This window comes from Bombus pascuorum, chromosome 1 (assembly GCF_905332965.1).
Source record: "Bombus pascuorum chromosome 1, iyBomPasc1.1, whole genome shotgun sequence".
Classification (NCBI taxonomy): Eukaryota; Metazoa; Arthropoda; class Insecta; order Hymenoptera; family Apidae; genus Bombus; species Bombus pascuorum.
In genome coordinates, this window is record NC_083488.1 from 2,277,333 (window position 1) to 2,297,848 (window position 20,516).

General features: G+C 36.3%; 3 protein-coding genes across 4 annotated transcripts in view; all 3 read left to right on the top strand.

The window, feature by feature from the left end:
- Positions 1 to 20,516, top strand: part of LOC132916122 (DNA-directed RNA polymerase II subunit Rpb4-like) — a 346,958-nt gene that overhangs the window by 133,684 nt on the left and 192,758 nt on the right. The gene's annotated exons all lie outside the window — the stretch shown is intronic.
- LOC132916109 (uncharacterized) lies at positions 2,285 to 7,804 on the top strand. The gene is made up of 4 exons (XM_060975893.1): positions 2,285 to 2,622; positions 2,706 to 2,884; positions 3,622 to 3,901; positions 4,833 to 7,804. Exons 2-4 carry the CDS (start codon positions 2,715 to 2,717, stop codon positions 5,076 to 5,078), a joined length of 696 nt encoding a protein of 231 aa, XP_060831876.1. The 5' UTR covers positions 2,285 to 2,622; positions 2,706 to 2,714; the 3' UTR covers positions 5,079 to 7,804.
- On the top strand, positions 12,129 to 14,865 carry LOC132916110 (uncharacterized). Its single transcript, XM_060975894.1, has 3 exons — positions 12,129 to 12,884; positions 13,530 to 13,776; positions 14,546 to 14,865. The coding sequence occupies exons 1-3, from the start codon at positions 12,727 to 12,729 to the stop codon at positions 14,756 to 14,758; spliced, it is 618 nt and encodes a 205-aa protein (XP_060831877.1). The 5' UTR covers positions 12,129 to 12,726; the 3' UTR covers positions 14,759 to 14,865.

Here is a 20,516-nt window from a genome sequence, read left to right on the forward strand (position 1 = left end):
ATCGCCAAGTACACTCGTGTGTTCGTTAACTACGGAGATAAGGTGCCTATACGTAGGTGACACGTGTTACGAAAATACACGGCTAAGCAGCACGGAGGGAAGCGGCGAGATAAAATTAGAAGGAGAGAAAAGCGCGTCGTCGAAACGTTTGTTTTAAGGTCCCGCCTGGTTCCACGACATTCGCCGCAATTTTTCTTTTCACGTCCGCTTACGGCACGGAGAAACGCTTCGATTCGGTGAACGGAGGGCTCCTCCCGGTTCCGGGGAACTTAAATTAATAATAACGTTTCGACAAAGCGCGGAAAAAATACGTGCTCGTGAACGAGCAGGCCTCGTTCGCGATTAAGTTCGACCGATCGATCTTTTTAATTACAGTATCTCGCTTGCTTTTCCGAAGATTAATGTTCAGGTTTTTGTTTAAGATTAAAGTTTGCATGTAGGAAAAATGAAATTTATACGTGTCTATTTATTACAGTGACGTACGTAAACGAGTAGTAGGAAGAGAATCAAATTGCCAACGCGAACACGATGAATTATCCGGTAGTTTTGTTACTCGTTCGGTGCAACACGTTCAGCGAACACGTAGCCTCTTGTACACTTTCCTTTTCTTTGTATTTACTTTTTCCGAGGGAACGACGCTTCTGAATGAGTTATCGCGGCAAAGCCTTGAGCCCACTCAATTATCTTAATGAGCAGAAACGCCAATAGACGCGCCACATTTTCGAGGCTACGTCTTATTTTTAAACCCGTTCCCGCGTTGACGAATTTGCGAACGCTAGTCATCCGTAAATGGTGTACGACCCTTCGCAGCAGCTGTCAATGAGGAAATTTCTTTCCGAAGATTTTTTCGAAAACCAGCGTGTAATTAACTGATAATTTCAAACAGCAATGGGAAGACTTGACAACGACTAACACCTCGTTAAGAACCTGCAACGTTGATATTCTATTTTGTATTTGGTATTGTTATTACGATCAATGCAAAATTAGTTCAATCGATAAATAAGAATAAATCGTGCTAATATTAAGAAACGAATTATTAGAAAACATTAGAGCGTAATCTAATAATTCGTAAGTAGAGCGAACGTTTTTCTTTGTGTTTTATAAAATATTTGTAAAAGGAATTACAGCGACTGTCTAATATCGTTTGAATTAAGTATTAAATGTAACATGATACGAGATATACCGAAACATAAAGCAGTACATTAAGGGATAAAGCGAAGAATTTGAATTCTTACGCGGACGCGTATAAGGAAAAGGTACAATAAAAATGCGGAGTCACAGTGTACTTGAAAGAATGCATAGTTTCTTTATGACAGACGCAGGGGCAAATATTCCATTAAACCGACGTTTATCTTTGTAACGGTATTCTCGTGCGCAAGAATTGCGCACACGTAATACACCACCTATTCCGTGCATCCGTGTTTAATAGCTTCCATCGCAACTTTTTGCTTAAACTTCGCCATATATGAAATTTCGTTTCGTTCTGCTTGATCTGTCTGGTATTTCGCGTACGAGCACGATCCCTGTAATATTACACATTCATTTTACCATTCTGGTCAAACATATTTGACCCCACACGACTATCGGCCGTTTATAAATGTACAACAATGCGCATTATAGAAAATTATTGAAATACTGAATTACGTAGCAATTAATATTCCGATACTGCATTCGTACAAACGAAACTATTCTGCGAACATTTTATTATGTTAAATGCATTGCGAAGTTGCCTATTTTAATATAGAGTTCTCATCGTCGAATTATGCAACTGTGAGATCAACCCCCTGCCTTGTGAATTTTTCTTTGTACAAAGACCTGTACGTACAAAACAAAAAGAAACAAAGGAAAAGGGGGAACAGAGTGAAAAAGGAATACGGAAATCTGCGCGGCGTCGATCCGTTAAGATTCCAAAGGCGAAAAACTATTTCTGGTACAGTCACGTGCGAACCGCAACGCCGCAAAAGTCTCCAACGTTTGCCGCGTTTCCCTTTCCCGCATCGGTTAACTTAGATTCTTCGACGAGCCACCCATCAAAATGATAAACTTCTCTCCTCCCATGAAAGAAACCGGAGCAAGCACGTCGGTGCATTTATTTTCGTACTCTACTTTTCCCCGTGTCGAGTGGATAATAGATCGAAATTCCAGTTGAGAGAATCACAGGGGCATCTTGCCGTTGGATAGAGCGCGAACAGTCTGACCAATCGGTCCAGCTATGGCGCCACCGATCAAGAACTGTAGGTCGGTAAGGTAGGAAAATCGATTGGTTGCAACGTTGCCGGTTCTAGCGGGCATTCCGCGTACAAAGTGGATAGTGGGGGTTAGTTACGGCGGAATCGCAAATATTCGGTGATGGTGGTGCGCGACAAGGGTGATAAAAAAAGCAGTGTCGCGAGAACGTGAATTTGGACGGGCCTAGTGAATACGCGAGGCCATGCGTCCGTTTTACGTCGCGTTTACACACGTCGCTGCACGATCTCGTAGCGTCGCGATGCCTTTGCTCGCGTCGTTCCTCGCAATTACGCAATGATTAGTCGTCACGATGTTGGATCCGGGGTGTTAGGATCGTTTGTGACTTTGTTCGATCGAAAGATATCTTTCTCGATGGTTGATCGTGGATGAACAGTTGCGTTTATTTTAATCGTCGAGATTCCGTTGATTCTAACGACGAACGCTTGAGCTGACGACGACGCTGCTTTATGTTTAAGGTTACCAGCATGAGCTTTTGGTCCCGCAGACGATTTCATATCACTCCGCTACAAGCGTTCGCGGCGCTGTTTCTCATGATCGTGCTGTTCTGGTACAGCCTCAGTCGGCAAGAGACACCTCGGCAACCGTGCAGCGTGCCGGAGGAATTCACGGAGAAGCTACACGAACTTACCTACAGGTCCATACGATTCAGTTCTAGTTACTGGCTGTAGTTAAGTTCACGTCTGAACACTTTGGTTAATTCTCCTTTGTGTTGGCATGCTAGTTTGTTCCGCGATCCTCTACTACTTGCTTCAATTATTGCCTATATTATGTGTAATTACTACTCCTAATGCTTACAATGGTAAGCACGTTAATCAATTAGTTAATTCTGTGTTTTACGAGCAGCTGTGATTTTTAAGATACCAGAATGTTGTCTCCCATTTTTGTTACAACGATTTGCTTAAATAAACTACTCTTTTGTTTACCTTTCACCCTAATTAACTTTTTCGCTAGCAACAATCACATATACACGATATATATATGATTTTCTATAACACGATTTCCACTTCTATTTGTTCGTCTTACACTGTAATTATTCGTACAAAGTATTTATATGTTCATGAACGTATATTTCTCCGTATAAACAATTCCACTGACCGGTATACCGATAGACCGAGCGTCTGTTCCTTCGATTATTCCTCAATTTCACCAACAATTATCCGCACTGTATTCGCTAACAATTTTATAGCTCGCTGCACGATCAAATGGAGCCGAGTTATGATCACCGAAAGTTCGCTTCAATCACGAGGTGACGAACCGTCAAATTCGTCTGCGTGACTAAAGCGAAACTTTCACTAGGCACGGTTTTCTCTCGTCACGAGTTTCACCAAGCTATCGTTCGTTCAACTCTTTTGTCGTGTGTGACTCCATTAGGGTCCACTTAGTGCTAGCGAAACTGAGCATCGTGCACTTTCTGTGCTTCGGAGGACTCTGGGGTCAAGTTCGAATCGGTCGTGCCTTGCCATGGGCACGTAAGGTCGAGCTTTGCTTGGTCGACACTCTCAGAGACGATGTCCTAATCACGAAAGCATTTCGTCAAGCTGCTTTGAGCGCTACATACCTGCACGCGGCCGGTGTGTATCGCATCCAGGAACACGGGGTCGACGAAGATGCGCCCAAGGTGGAGGTCGTCGTCTTCGAGAAGGATGCTGTGGTAAATTTTATTACTATGTTTTCCTTTTGTACTTTAGTAGCGCAAACGTAGAATACGCGGTTAGTGCAAGAATATAACTGAAACAACTACAGATCTCTTGTATAAATCATTTTCTATGAATACTTTTGAATACTGTAATTTATTTCGTGAAATAGAATATTTAGAAGGGACAAGGATACGAGATATTTGAAAGTTGTGTGCCAACGAGTATGTTAGAAGCTACGTTACTTTGCTATATGCAAACAGTTTGGTTCGCACAAAATATCAGATTCGTATGTTAATGACGATGTCTGGTTACGAGTTGTAAACTCCAAACTACGTGAACATCACCTACGGTTTACGAGATGTGTTTTACATATCAGACAACTAGGACAACAGAAAGTTATCGTTTGGCATTATTTTCGGCAATAAACCGTTGAACTTTCTTTTATTAACATTGCTCAACTTTAGTACGTACGATATAAACTTTTAAAGATCGTTTTGCAGCATAGAAGGACAAGAATCTAGAGCATCAAGATATTAAGGTTATTTCAAATGTTTTTCGTTCCGACACAGCATAGCGAACAATTATATTTCATCTTTTACTATACCCAACTATGACGCAAAAGTAAAAGTTCTAATGATGAAATTAAGTTTACAGCGAATAGAACTAATATTTTCTGTTTAGAATACACGCGTTGTTTGAAACATTGAACGTTCAAAATGTCAAGAATCGGGCTCTTAGAATTTCATTAAATAACTAAATTCTTCAAGCTTGCCTACAATGATCAATTTGTTTAAAAAAAGAATTATCCAACTATACCAAAGTAGTTTACATTTCAGCTATACAACGCGTACATTCGAATTAAGAAACACGTTGAAACTACGTTACGTATTCAAGATTACTTAATTATTTAACGTTTGAAATAATAATTTCTTTCTTTTTCCGCAGACACGAATGGTAAGAAGAGTAGGTTGGACAAGAAGGGTGTTGCCTCCGGACTGCGAATTTTCCCCCAGTCTACAATGTTTTCCACCTCGGCTTATAATTCCTCCCTTACCGGCGAAACTGTTCGGTAGTCGATTAATACCTGTCCCTAGAGGAGGCATCGAATTGCAAAAGTATCACTATCCTAACGATTGGTGGCTCGAGGTGAAACCCACCGACTGCACCGAGCTACAAGAAACCAACGCGTAGTGCTACATTTCATAGTAGACACGATATATTCCCGACGTAACGATAAATCTTTCGAACAGACAACCGAAGATGTCCTCTAGGATTACTAAAGAAAGGACAAAATGGAGCGCGTGTGTTACCTCTGTCCGGTCCTATTACGAAAGCATTTTTATTTTTCATACACTCGTTTCACGAAACTGTTAGAAATATATAATTCGAGACTTGGAATTTATTAAAAAATTGGTAATGTAAAATCGAAGATTCGTATTGAGAAGGAAGCTATATATATCAGGTTGTCCGAAATGTTTCTTTCTGTTTTATAAGGAAATAATAGACGCGCAATGTTTTTTGTTTTATATTAGTTTGCTGAATTATGCAGGAACGTAATAATAGAAATAGAAGGAAATGGATCACACCTAATTCGATAAAATAATATAAAACAGAAATTGCCGTTCGTCTATTATCGCCTTATGAAACGAAAGAAACTTTTCGGACAATCTAATATATATTGTTTATTTTATAATACGAATCGTTGCGTTTGTTTGAACATACGGCAACGTGCAAGAGTTTCTGACCAAATAGATTTTCAGTTTACATTTTAAAAGCGACATTCTAAAGAATTTTAACTATACGGTACACGGTATAATTTAACAATAACGATTGTTATTTAGCAATTATTACGATATGAAGGAAATTTTTGTTATATCTTTTACTTGCTATGCCTTTATCTAGTAATGAATTCTTTTAGATCTCGTTTTTGGAATATAAAATGGAAACTTGCGTATAGTTTGCGTTCCGTGAATGTAACATATAAAGGAATCTCATAGTATTAGTTTTGATAGTTATAAAATTTAATTTAAGAATCGTACATAAAACACATCATGGTGGATGATCGATCGTTAAAATCATCGGTGAAAGTTCGAGTCTTATTTTTAAAGGCTTTCGGACAATGTTGTTCTTTCGGCTATTAAAAGACAGTTGATGGATGTAATTATCCGCGAATAACAGGTTTCGGTAACGACATTGGTGATGTTCTAGGTAAAAGTCGCTCCAAAGAAAGTATCACGAATTATAGCCAAGATACGCGAGAAAAGTTTCAACGTTCGGTCGTCGAATAAGAAATTTTGTGCTTGGGATTTTATACGAGCGTTGAAACTTTATAGTTTCTGTCATTGTATCGACAGAATCTTACGCTCTCGCGACCGAAATTATCGATCGCAACACCCATGAGAAATATCGGAGACAAATATATAATAAACCAAAGAAACAATTAGTTTGCTGGGTGGCACGTAAACGGGGAAAATGAGATTTTCCAAGCGTAAATTAGAACTTATGAAAGTTAGACAATTGTAAAATAGGAAAATTATTCCTCGTAAGGAGCTGAATATTCGTGGGAATCTTCATACTTTACACGCTATGATTTCATTTAGCGAACAGCAAATATCAGAGACAAGTCTGATAATGAGCGTGAACCCTTTGCACTTTGCCGATTGCTTTAATGATTACAATTTACAATTTATATGAAATACCAAAATTTCATTTCGTAGGAAATTATTTAATTTCCATATTCTTGATCTTGCTCGATTTAATTTCTCCACGTTCTTTGAATCATATTTGATTCAATTGCTTTTTCTATTTAAAAACCTAGGTAATATTTTTAAGTTTGCGACAGATATGAAAGAATCGTTATTAGTATAAAGAATTTCACACATTTATTCGATGGCAGTATTTGTCTCAAAACATTGGAAGCCTTTTTTATTTCTTGGAACGAGACCCAGAGATATAAAAACTGGAAGACTGTAACACGAGTCCGTGATACATTTTTCAAGGTATTTTAAATAATAAAATATCTTGGCCCGTCGTGTAATATAAACGTTATACGAAGATACAGTATATCACACGCGATGTATTGTCTGTAGACCTAGCCGACGCATATTATAACACGTATACGATATGTTGTCGCATTTCTGTCACTCTGAGACAAGACGTTAGGTTGTCATTAGTATATCGCGAATGCAAAGGGTTGAATTTACCATAAATTATACACAGACAGAATCGCACTAAGATGATGTAAATTGGACAGTAAGCGACACTCTCCTGTCTATGATTGTTGATAAGTCACCCAGATACTTTTGCGTAAGGTACGATTTAATTTGTATATAAATCAAATTTTTCTTGTATCTGTCCAAATTAAAAAATCTCAAGTTATTTCCATTTTTGAAGCTACAATTTTTCATCAAATTTGTTTGATTCTCTTCTTTTAAATTGTATAATTCTTCGTTAAATCTTATTGCGATTCTGTGTATGCCTACCGTAAATGGTATTTACATAAGCAACCTAACAATCTCTATGTCTATTAACTACTTTGATCCGAAACGTGAAAAGATACAGATATGCTTCTTTCAAAGCTTTGATAGTACAATTATTTATACGACTATTTGTACCGCTTTTTAAACGCTATATCAACGAAAACAAACGTTCCAATTTTTCCACATTTCTACAAACTCGTCGAATTCCTCTCGAATTAACGTTACATTCGCATCCTTCGATCATCGTCGTTAAAAGTACTTTCTTCATCGTCGTTTCATCCAATTGTATTCTGATTCACGAACGTGGTATGTTTTTCACGATAATTCATATTGATTTCGCTGTGAACGTTGAAACGTGTTTGCGTCGACTTTATTACAGTGCCACGTAATTGAAAATGTAAAGACGTTCGTGTAAAAGCGAACGACAGTTGCCGCTTATGATTTTGTTTTCTTTCTTTTCGCAATTAATATCGCGTGATCAGGCAATATATTTCGCGTTTGGGGAAAATCAGTTAACTCAAATTTGATGTGCTTTTTACTTAATTCTTATACCTTTTCTTCTTCTGGAATTCTTATCCTTGTTTTTTCTTCTTAACGAATGTACTTAAAAGTTCATTTTCGCTTGAAACGTCATGTAATGTACGAAACAAATTTAACAAAGACTGAACTTATTCTATACGCTATTTTAAACGAATTTTTAATTTATTCTTAGGTTTAAAAAAAAGGACTGAGTATCATTGTTTGCATCCAATGGAGACGGTACAATTTAACGTTACTGCGGACAAATTGTTTTTTTTAGTTTATTTTGGTTTTTACAATTTGTCCTGAAGGATATTTGATAAAGTATTATATCTTATTGGTAAAAAAAAATAAAAATAAAATATAGCACGTGGGTGGCTACCCCCAGCGGGGTGCCATCTTCGTGTTTGCTAGTTTATATCTTTTATGTGCGGATAAAAATGATAGGAATCGTTGTAAAAGGAAGTTGAGAAAGCGTTTGTTAACACTTGATCCATACTATGCTTCCAGAAATTGTTAATCAGCGTTACATTTTCCTGTCGATTGTGTTTCAAATTAAATGCACATATCATTCCTCACATTTTATATGGATGCACATATTTGTATGTAATGTACCTTGTGAGTGACGAACGATCCAAGTCTTTGTAGTTGTCTCTTGAAACCTCACACGTGGTTAAATAAAACATGCAAAGAAAGAATCGTCTAACTTGTAGCTTCCTTATGTTCTTACAGTAATTCTCCCAAGTACTAGAAATTGTTATATTTTAACGAATCGATGCTTTTATTTAAATGAAAATTTTATACTTGTACGCGTATACATTCAAGGCGATTAAAATCTTTTTAAGAAAAATTATAAGTTTGTCGTACAAACGATATTTCCATTTCACCAACGAGATAAATTTACACGTTATTGCATTCACGAGCAAGTTTGCGTACGTATCTTTGCATACACTGGTGTTGCTTCACAAGCTCCTCCTAAGCATTTTTATGGTTGTCCTCGTTTGCTCTTCTCTCCAGAAGAAAGCAGTCTCTCCGTCCACTTACTTTCCACATGGTTTTAAAGCTGTTCCGTGCCTTTAGCGTAACGTTCAAATTAGGACCTTTACGATAAACTGTCCCATCTTTCCTCTAGTACAACACAGTTTTGAACAATATGACGGTAATGTAGCGTTCACGAAAGGTGTCGTCACTAGCAGACAATTTTCCTTTTCGCTCTGATGGCTTCTTTTCTTCCTTTCGTCCGCCTTGCCTTTGAGTTTCTTCAAATCTCTCCCCGTTTCTCGTTTCTTTCCTCTTAATTCATTTTATAATAAATTTTTATTTTATTTTGGTTATTTTACAATTTGTCCTTGTGGACATTTGATAAAGTGTTATATCTTGTTGGTGAAGAAAAAAAAAAATAAAATAAAAAATAAATATAGCATGTGGGTGGCTACCCCCAGCAGGGTGCCAGCTTCGTTTTTTCTAAGTTATATCTTTTATGATTTTATAATAAATATATCGTTTCTTGCTTCCCTTGTCCTTTCAATTTCAATTTAACGCGATAGCGATTTAAGCTGTTGACCGGATCGCTTATAATTACGCAATTAAGTATTAACAAAACTTACATTTTTATTATTACAGCGATCGTAATAGTTTACTAGCTGGCAAACTTTTATAAAAATCATAGTGATTTTGCTTAGTTGTATATCGATTACGAGTATCATTTGCAACGATCACGACAGTGTATGTTTCAGAAATAGTTTAGGAATCGTAAAACTTGGTCGGTCAGGATTACTACTTCCGTTCGCTCAATGTTTTTGGATTTACCGGCATCGCGATATGGTATCTTCAATTCTCTCAAACCTATCAAACTTTTTGGCACTGGCGTCGTCCCAGTTCTCACTGATCCTTTTATTACCCGTGCAGTTCCTCGGTATTAAAGTCGGTTTTCGTAAAATGGCGAAGACGATACCAGACAAGGGAGACGAGGCGTGTGAACGTGTGTATGTGTGTGTGTGTGTGTACACGAGAATAAGCGACTGTGAGGGACAAGTTTGGGTAGACCGACATCCGGTTTAGGCTTATCCTGTTCCAATCTTGTTGTAACAATGTCTAACAAGATGTGTTAGTAATAGTATTAAGGTAATACAATATACATTTTATCAGTATTAAGATGATACCGTTACTAGAATGTTTAGGAAAATTTCTATTTTGACCAACGCTACTAACGAAATGAAATACAAGTAGAGATTTGTTTCATTGCCTAGATAATATAAATGATTTGTTTTAGATAATTAATATTTATATTGCCGCGTATCTCGTGTGTTTTTGCATATTTAAATATCTGATAGATATAAGATCATATTAAATACGAGACAGAATATGAGCTGTGAATATTTAACTTATTTTATTTCATAAATATTATAGCAATTGAGAAACGTATGCTTGCTTTGACACAACCAAAATCGTCGTACAAACAGAAATATTGATTCTCTGGAAAATTAAATTAATATCGTGTTAACGTATTGCGTAATTAAATATTATCTTGGTAGTTATATTTTATTTAAAACGCATGTTGTAAAATATTCGTGCATAAAAGCAGAGTTAATGAAAAATGCAGCGGTTTACTTGCAGCATGTAATTTTTTGATTTATATTTCCAGCGACGTTTTACGTGATTTTAATCTTCTACATGAATATTACGTGTCACAACGATCGATACTTTCAGAAGAGATTCATTAATTATTGACTCCTTAATCGCATGTTAATTACATACATTAGAGCGATCTATTAGTTTAAAGAGAATTCATTATGAAAACGTACTAAGCACGTTTGCGTTGAATGTTAATTAATATTAACTAATTTAATCACTAGGTACGTATTCGATTTGTATCATAATAGGTAAATTAATGAAACGCACGTCTAGTAAATCATCTTGAAAATGTTTCAACGATACGAATTGTAAGGTTGACCAATGTCGATGTTTAAAAAATGATAATAAATTAACGAATGCAAGGAAGTTTTTACAGCAGGAAATATTTAGAAAAGAGTAAGAGCATCGGGATAATAGAGACTTGTTGACAATAGGGTCCTCGTGACAATAGACGATAGAATAGAATGGCGAATAGCGATTCGTAGCGACGGAATAGAATGGACAATAGGTGCTCGACAATAGAAGATTCTACATGACGACTCGTACAAACGTAAAGAAATTATCTATAAATAATTATGTATTTCATTTTCTAAGAATATACAATTTCATTTATCTCTAAGCTTTTATTTCGACCGATTAGTTTCCACGAAAATACGACGACTTCTACCTTTTATCGTCGATCTGAATTTAAATAAATCTTGGCAATAGAAATTTTCAGCAAATGCACGCTCGTTGTTGATGAAAGATAATTTACAAAATTATTAAACACATCTACTGTCTATTAATAAATCGTGCGAGCGTTTGATTCGTTCGTAAATAATATAGGAAAAAGAGAAGTAGAAGGAGAGAAAAGAAAAACTAGGAAGTATCGAACATAGTGTAAATAACGTAGCAAAAAACATAAAAAAGGGAAACTAGAAAGTATTTAACGTACGATAAAGCATCTTCTTCTCGTCACTGTTCCACGCGAATGAATGGAATGAAAGCGACAACGCGACCGATGGAGAAACGTAGCTAACGAGCGTCGCTTCGTTCAACACAGGTTACCGTTTCTGTCCGTGTTACCTGAGATTTAGTACAGATAAAAAAAAGGGGTATCAAGTAAGAAACGAATGGACCATCGGATCAGAATTTTCTCTCGCGTAGTCGGCATACGCGTAATTGCGACAGAGTGGGGAAAAATATAAAAGAAAGTTTAGAGGATGAAAACTTTCGAGTCATGTGACGACGCACATGGACGTTGCCTCGTGAACGAGATCATCGACGATTCGTTATTCCGTGCAGAAATGCATGAAACGACGCTTCGCCTCGCAATTTGTGTCCGTTCTCTTCGATCACAGTGAACGATAGAACTCGAATCGCTCGAAAGTGGCGAAGTGCACACGTGTTTGTACGATCGCCAGATTCGGCTATGTTATTTTAAATCACGAACTTTATTCGAATAAATATAATAGTGCAACGGGGTAATTGTACAAAGTGGAGTTTCTTAATTTCGAAAATGAATATACTTATACGGGTGAGTACTAATTACATTACAATTTACTATGTCGAGTTTCATGGAATATTTACGTCACGTTGGAACATTGATTAATTAATTAATTTTCATTGATTAATTTTCCGAATGGAGCTGCAATCACGTATACGGCAGGCGCAACGTGCCTACCTCTGTCTTCTTCCCCATTCGTCTCGTAACACATTTTCGGGGTATAATAAAACAATATCTGCCGATTCTCACCATTCACGTTTATCATAACGCGTTGTCATGACGTTGTTTTATCGTCGAAATTGATAGAAACGCGAAGGACTATCAATAGGATCGAAATTGAGAAACTGATTGTATGCGGACAACTCGATAACTCGAAACACGGAGACTGTATAATATGATTTGACGTGTGAAATAATCGTATACTATATCACCCACGAAAGAATAGCGAATCGTGCAATAATTTCTCGAATAATGTCAGTTAAATGGCAATAACGTAAACGACAAATAATCGAAATTCGAAGTTAGGAACGTCGTTAAATTCCAGCTACGATATATTAATAAATTATGAAAAAAAAAGACTAAAAATTAATAAAAGACTTGTAAGAAGATACGTTTTTATCTCGTTCGATCATTTTTTGAATCGTATAAAATCAATAATTTGTTGCTTCACTAGCGCTGTTTTCTAGTTGCACTTTTCGCGTTGCTGTTCGAAATTATCGAAATGGGAGACGGTTACAAACTAATCAGGCCGTACAAGTACTATCAACGTAGACCATGGTGGCGGCCTCGATCGTACGCGGATCACAAATCATCCAAGTTCTACCATTCTAAGAGGATATCACCGGAAGACCATTATTCTCGAAGACCAAGTTATAATAGGTACGGAGTGAGTATTGAGTTGCGCGATACGTATTTTTTCTTTATTTATGCAGTATTATTTAATAGCGAACATAGTTCGCTTCGTTCAGTTAGGAATTTCATACTCCGATTACTATTTATTTTGAATTGGCCATTACATGTATAACGTAAAAAGTACAATTAAGAAAAATAAATTTAAGATAAAAGATACGCGAGGTATATTCTGAAAATTAAGCTCGTCGACGATCGTAGAGTTTATTAAATTTCGATAATTGACAGTTGTATTAATTTCCCGCGTTTTAATGACCACATGCCCAAAAGCATAAACCCAGATGTCAATAAACGACGCATTGTCCGTGCCACTTTACAAAATCCCCGGTTTAATTTGTCGGTTCGACGTCGTAGATTTATCGACTGCGTCACGTGCTGGACAATCACCGGAAGGGGGAGTGGGAAATTTCGATATTTTTGGCATTAAATTTAATTATAAAATTGTGCAAGATTAATTTGATTTACGCTCGAGCGATTCGACTCGAAACGTCTGGTTTTTGGTAATTGGATCGAAAACTAGATCGCAAGTTATTTGTAGAACAGTTCACTAACAGATTTATCATGGCTCGTAATTAAAATTTGCTTCGTTATGAGAGTCGCTAGAGCAATAAACAGACGTTTCAGATATGCTTCTACGAGAGACGATTTCGATGGACGCGCCGAAGATCATCATCCTTACACCATCGTGATACAATTGCCTAAAGGAGAAGATAAATACGAAGACGATAATTATGAAAAACGGAAAAGGAATTACGAAAGAATTTCTATACCTGTGTACGCTATTGAAAATGATTATATCGAGGATGAAGATGACATTGAATCAAAAGTGGTGAACCTTAATAACAAAAAGATGCAAATAAAGGTAAAAATCGCAGAATATGTATATATGTATTATGTACGAGTTAAATGTTCGATCTAGAAACACGTAGGAAAATGATTTAGTAGTAAAAAGTCATTATGTCATAATTCAAATAATTTCAATGCGAAAGTATTAAAATATGGATATTGGTAGAGGAATATTAAAATGCGAATTTTGATATAAAAATATCGAAATACAAATTTTAATACGGAGATATTTAAAATTCGAAACATTACGCGAATAAGTAAAAATGAAACGTACATGTGCAAAAATTTTGTGAGAAATTTGAAATAAGGTGAAACTAGAATTAAACTGTGTATGAAATAATTATTTGTATTTATATTATATCAGGATTTTTTATCCGATTTATGATACTGTATAATTTTTATGATAAAATGCGAGGTCGATGTATACTAAATCATTGTGAAATCATTTATTACGTTATTACGTGAAACGTAGATTAGAGAATTCTATTTGAAAAATCTCTTATTAGAAACGAGACAACGATGAACAAGACGAGTGGTAGGTGTTTAATTTGAATCGTGATACGAGAAAAACAGACGTATTTTAACGTAATTCAAAATTTCAACGTATGCTCGTAATTCTGAAGTATCGCGTAAATGTATCGAATCGACACGACGAAAATTTGAAGTGGCATTTGCAAGGATATACTTCACAGGATTATAGCTGTAACTCGAAATTAATAATTTACTTATAGATTTTGTTCGTTTTCGATTGTTATTATATCCGTACGTCTTTTTAATGATTGCAGATGGTCAAAGGTGAAAATCCCAAACTGCATATCAAAATATCAAGATCGGACAGTGACAAAAATATAGAAATCGTAGATAAAACGAATACCACCGAAGTAAATTTACCATCATTAGCAAAAACGTATGCAAATTTAACAACACCCGTGCCACAATCAACGGAATATTGGGCTCCAACACCTCATTTTGAAAATATTCGACAGAAACGAATTTAGAAATTCTAATTTGTATTTAAAACGGTATTTCTATTGAGCTTAAAATTAAATTATTGTTTAATAAAAAATTTTCTTTAGCTATTTATTAAGTCAGTTATATATAATAGCGGAACATAATATTAAAGTCTAAAATTAAGAAATAAATTTGTTTGTTACGTTTACTGTACTTTCTTTTCGATCGTTCCTCGCGCAAAAACGAGACTTTTAGCGGAACGCATAAATTAAATACACGAATGAAACCATACAGCACGAAAAAGCGCAGGACAATAAGGTATTTTCCGAACAGAGGGAATAAACGAGGAAATGAAAAGAAATATCTGTTCTTTATAGAGGAGCAGATAGAATAAAAACAAATTATTGTTATTTACGAAGTCTATTGCTATTCTACGTATTACTGTTTCAATATTTATCGAGATATTATTTCAACTACGGAAAGACACGCGAAATTTACTTTCAGTCTTTTGTCTAGAATCGTTTATCAGTAAGTGGTAGACGAGAGAATAAATGCCACCTGAATGGCACGGGTAGGAACCTTTAAACAATACGAAATATTGATTTTTGTCCGTGCCACCCATTTCCAATGCATTGTTTCGGACAAACAGGATCTTTCAGATTGCTCAATGGAACGTGCATTTAGCAATTAATTAAAAATCCGTTGACTCTGCAAAAAGTGTACTACAGCAAAAAAAGGGAACCAAAGGAGAAGAGAATTAGGTGACAATAGCTGTACGATAATTAGGGAATTTACAAAGGGTAACAAATTTATAAAGCTAAACTTAACACCGCCACTGTCTCTGAATTTTCAGAAATTCCGCGGATATTCTGGAAGCTGTCTCTAACGCAGAGAAACATTAAATTTTTTTAAATACGTATCATCGTGTTGGATATATTTTCACAAATGTCAAATCTATCTGCCGCGCAGGAAGAAATATCGAGGAAAGATAAAACAACGATTTGAAAGAGTGAAATGGCTCGGGATGAATATGTATTCATCTGCCGAATGACTCGACCCTCCTCGAAAGTTCTTCTCTTTAGTCCGAGCTTTCACCCTTCGAATAATTCTGCGAAACGAGCGAATACTCTCTGTTTCGAGCATGGTGAATCTAATACCAGCGATCGAGCACTCGAAAACTCGTGGAATCGTTCTTGAGTGGGCGGGCGATGAAGAAACAGCAAATATTGTGTTTCGAAGCGGAGCCTTCAGCCGCGTCCTCGTCTCTTGTTCCGCTTTTCTTCCGGCTCGAGTGCCCTCGCCTTCCCACTTCGGTGTTTCCCTGACTATAGAGAGCGAAAGGGGCCGGAGAATGAAACGATAGGGGTAGAATAAACGTCGGAGTGGGATGAACAAGGGAGATCTCGGGGAAGAATGGAAATATTTCGAGGGTTTGTCCCATTAGAAATTCACTTTACTCGGCCAGTTTCTCAATGTAGTTTTTATTTCTAACATAATAGTCAACGAACATGTCGTAATAATAAATAATTGCAATAATATACAGTGCTGTTGTTGCCACTCATCATCGTTCGGTCTTTCCTTTCTTCTCATTCTCTCTTTTTTTTTTTTTTTGTTTTTTTTTTGCTCTCTTATTCTCGTTCGTTCTTTCTTTCTATTCGTATATTCTCGTCTCGCTCCCAATTATTTTTTGCACGCTGTTCCTGTTCGCTGTTCTACGGATAACGCGAAGCAACGTGGAAAAAGACGCTCTTCGGGCTGTCGTTCTCTACGGTAAACGCTACGCTTCGTCGGAAAATACGATTTCGCTTAAACGAATGTCACGCTTTCGGCAAGACCGCTTTTTAACAAAATCTCGGTTGCGACGTGGTATGGAAGAGATAAAGAGAGGTCAAATTTTCCCCAAGCTTTTCAATTTTACGATAGGTATACATTTTTCGTAAATAATGGAGTAACGATGACAAGAATTTGTGCTTCGGTTCGATATAACTTGTGTTTCCTTCTTAAGCAGATTTAGTTGACCTATTCGTCTTACATTATGTTGATAACCCCATGAATCTTTGTGGAAATTATAATATCTCGGATTTCGAATTATAATATGTTTAGGTTTAATGTAATATAAAACGATCATTAACATTTTAATCGCAATTTTCCATTATTTAGAGACATTTTCGTTAGCTGAATGGTTGGAATTTATTTCCAATACATTAGTACCTGTGTCGACACCCCATAATCGATCGCAAGCATCCACTTTGACACGAAAGATGCTTACAATGCCATCAGGTGTATTAATGTAATTCGTTTCCCAATTAGGATAAGGATTTAATTTTGGACATTCTATATCTTTATTTAAAAAAAAACGAAATATTAATTACTACATTAAAGTTAAGAGTTTAAAATTTCCAACTTAGATACCTGATGGATCGTTCTTTGAGGTGTAATTTAAATTGGACGCGACGCCATTCTTCCATCGAGGTACAGTAACAAATATCTTGTCTTTCCAATTTTCTAGACCAAGTGGCATATTATTTTCGGGTATATATCCACCGCTGACCTATTCGTCTTACATTATGTTGATAACCCCATGAATCTTTGTGGAAATTATAATATCTCGGATTTCGAATTATAATACGTTTATGTTTAATGTAATATAAAACGATCATTGACATTTCAATCGCAATTTTTCATTATTTAGAGACATTTTCGTTAGCTGAATGGTTGGAATTTATTTCCAATACATTAGAAAATTATGCTTCGTTGCGACAGGTACAGCTGGTGTTTCTTCTCGTAATTAATTGAAATGGTAATAAATAATTCAAATCGAACACGGGACGCTGAACTAGGCCGAATTTTGTAATTCAAAGTGATACAGAGATCGGTCGATTTGCGTGAAGAATTAAAGGCTTAAATTTTCTCACGAAACGTTCTGGAAACGGTTCATTTTCGTACAAAACCTTCCGGCCACTTTTCTTCGCGTTCGTTAACCATCGGTTCGCGCCAATTCTTTTAGGAATATTCATTACGAAAACGGAGATAATCGAAAATCGATGAGGATCGTCGGTAGGAAAAGTACACAAAGGATGAGCTAACACCTGACAGTCGATACGATTATCGATGTCTTCTTGTGGTACTTGATTGCGATTAAAACAACGTTCCTCCCGATTACCGGACCGAGGAAACATTATTCGAGCTGAATTCTTTTCTATCGATCCAGAGCATTTTCTCGCGTCAAACGGGAATGCTATGATCTTGTCGCTTCGAGTAATCTTTTGTGGCTACTCGAGCGTGCAAACCTCGAATCTTTGTATTTTCAAGCAGTAACAGATCGAAATCTACAGAGAAAAGGTTCGTGAAAGCCACTGCAAGCAACGGTCCGTTTATTATTCGATAAAATTCCTATTTTTACGAAAGTTCATATTTCTCTTAAATTCCTGCGTAAACTCTTCGAACGCATCAACGTCGAAATATCAAGCGAAGGAGAATAAACGTTTGAGAAATTTCAGAAATTCATGCTAAGGGGAAAGAAAATTGGCAGATCGAAATTATGACGAAATAAAAAAGGTAACGTATCCAGTTGCAACAGTAAAAAATGTCTAAATTTAGCAAAGGCGGGAAACGGTCAGTGAATTTCTATCGCGTCATTTATAATCATCTGCATCGCTTGAAAACATGCGAATTAAGCTCCATAAACGTGCCACATTTTCCCAATATTAAATATTTTGAGAATTCGCCGGAACGTTCGTGCATCGTTGCGCACTTTGAAACAGAGTTACAGGACGCATCAAAATTCCGCACATTTCAGGCATTAATTACGATTTTCGTGCGTATTGACCGGAAACGGTATTATCGGCTAAACGATTAACGACTCGACACGACACGCGTCCCATGAATCACCAGCTGTCCCCTCTCATCTCCAAATGCATTCTTGTTCACATTATACGAGACATACTGTACAACCGGGTCTGCGGATGTCGAAAATATCGAGCGTGGGGTTGTGAAAGAAAAAAATGTTTGGCAAATGCATTCGGTTCAGTCTCCATTCGTATGTAAATAACTCGGCCTAAAATCTAGCCAGACGTTCGCCGCTCAGCTGGTTTCATGCCAATATCGACGAATTCAAGGAACCAGGACACGTAGAACGCGTGTCCGACGACATGTACCTCGTTACACGATGTTATAATTGCTGTTTACGTTCGTCGATGTCCATCGTTTTTGTACGATTTTCAGAATCATCTAACGTCAGATTTATGCTACCGCTTGCAGATATTCGGACACTTGATCGATTCGTAATTTATAGTAACGGTACGTACCTAAATGTTATTGAAATAAGTAAGAATATTTGTTAACCAATGATTGAATCAACGGATAAATTATCTCATTTTCATTCGTTTGATGGTAACAAAAGAGAAAATTTTATATAAAAGGATTTTCACCCCTAACGTGAATCGTCTTGTTAAGAATCAAATGTTTGGATACATTTGAGCGATAGCGTATGTCGTAAAGGTAAAAGGGAACGATTATCTGCTGTACGCATTCTCTGCCTACAAGCGAGAGATCAAAGGGTAACGTTCTTGGAAATTCGTGGAATCGAAGAGAGATCGTTGTTTCAGAGAAACACGCGTATAATTGGTAGATGGATAATACTGGTGCAGATGAGAATACTCGAAGGTCCTCTGAATTCGTCGAATCAAACAGAACGCTAATTAATTCTCTCTTTTATCATACGCTTCGATTCCTGTTTGGATGATAATAGAGGAACATACGACAAATATGAGGATTTGCAAAGGTGATTCACGTAAAAGAAATTGTAGGTATCGTTATCGATTAAAATATCTCTCGATAGTGGAAAATTCTACAATGATAAAAATGCTCCGTGACATTTCTGTTATTAACGTTCTTCTTGTTAGCAAAACGAGTAAAACACTGGAGATATTATACCGACAAATGGGACGTTGTAGGTACGTTGAGCGAAAAGTATTAAATTTCATTGTAATTTTATTCAATGTAAAACTGCGTATTTCGAATTCTGAAATGAGGTAATTTAACTTATACATTTTTTATAAAAAAAGAAATATGATAAAGTATAATTTAAACTTTTAATCCCAATAAATTAAAACAATTTCATTAGTAACATTCATTTTTTATTTCGTGCGATCCTAATTTAACGCAAAAGTTAACAATTTTTTACTGGAAATAAAATATACAGCTCTATATGTTATGTATATTAATGTTTAATCCGGATGATTTTTATTTCCACTCTCTCTGAAATTCGGCAAACAGAAACAGCGAGAAATAAAACACAGATATTTTAGAATCTGACGGCTCCGAGCCACGTCTGACTTGTACAATCCGCTACTACTAATACCATCGACACCGTCTTCGTTTCTGTAGACAATATTAATTCTTTGACTGGCAACACCCAGTATTTTCAACAAGTCAATTGTCTGTTATAAGGTACTTTGTCTGGAAAGCAGCGACAAGTGTCAGCTTAGAAAATTTTAATCGAAATAACGTAACTTGTTGAATGGCTATTAAATACAATCGGCAGTTCGAAAGTATTATTTTCTCAGAGCAATAATCTTAAGAAACAAACGTTTCTTTGGCAAAAGTAAAATATTGTACTTAAATGTTAACCGTGTTCTATCGTGAACTAGACATTTATGTAAATCAATCTGAAATTTTAATAAAACTTCATAATCTCAAATGAAATTCAAACAATTCAATAACCTTTATTGTGACCTAATTTTAAGTTTAATATGCAAATGTCGATAACACCAATTTTTCATCGAAAAAGTTAGGAGCTGCTTG

What these genes read in the sequence shown, in the direction of transcription:
- LOC132916109 (XM_060975893.1), top strand. Translation starts at nt 2,715, where the DNA reads ATGAGCTTTTGGTCCCGCAGACGATTTCATATCACTCCGCTACAAGCG. An exon ending in CTACACGAACTTACCTACAG is followed by an intron (nt 2,885 to 3,621) that starts GTCCATACGATT and finishes TGACTCCATTAG; the next exon opens with GGTCCACTTAGTGCTAGCGA. An exon ending in TCTTCGAGAAGGATGCTGTG is followed by an intron (nt 3,902 to 4,832) that starts GTAAATTTTATT and finishes CTTTTTCCGCAG; the next exon opens with ACACGAATGGTAAGAAGAGT.
- LOC132916110 (XM_060975894.1), top strand. Translation starts at nt 12,727, where the DNA reads ATGGGAGACGGTTACAAACTAATCAGGCCGTACAAGTACTATCAACGT. An exon ending in CGAAGACCAAGTTATAATAG is followed by an intron (nt 12,885 to 13,529) that starts GTACGGAGTGAG and finishes AGCAATAAACAG; the next exon opens with ACGTTTCAGATATGCTTCTA. An exon ending in ACAAAAAGATGCAAATAAAG is followed by an intron (nt 13,777 to 14,545) that starts GTAAAAATCGCA and finishes TAATGATTGCAG; the next exon opens with ATGGTCAAAGGTGAAAATCC.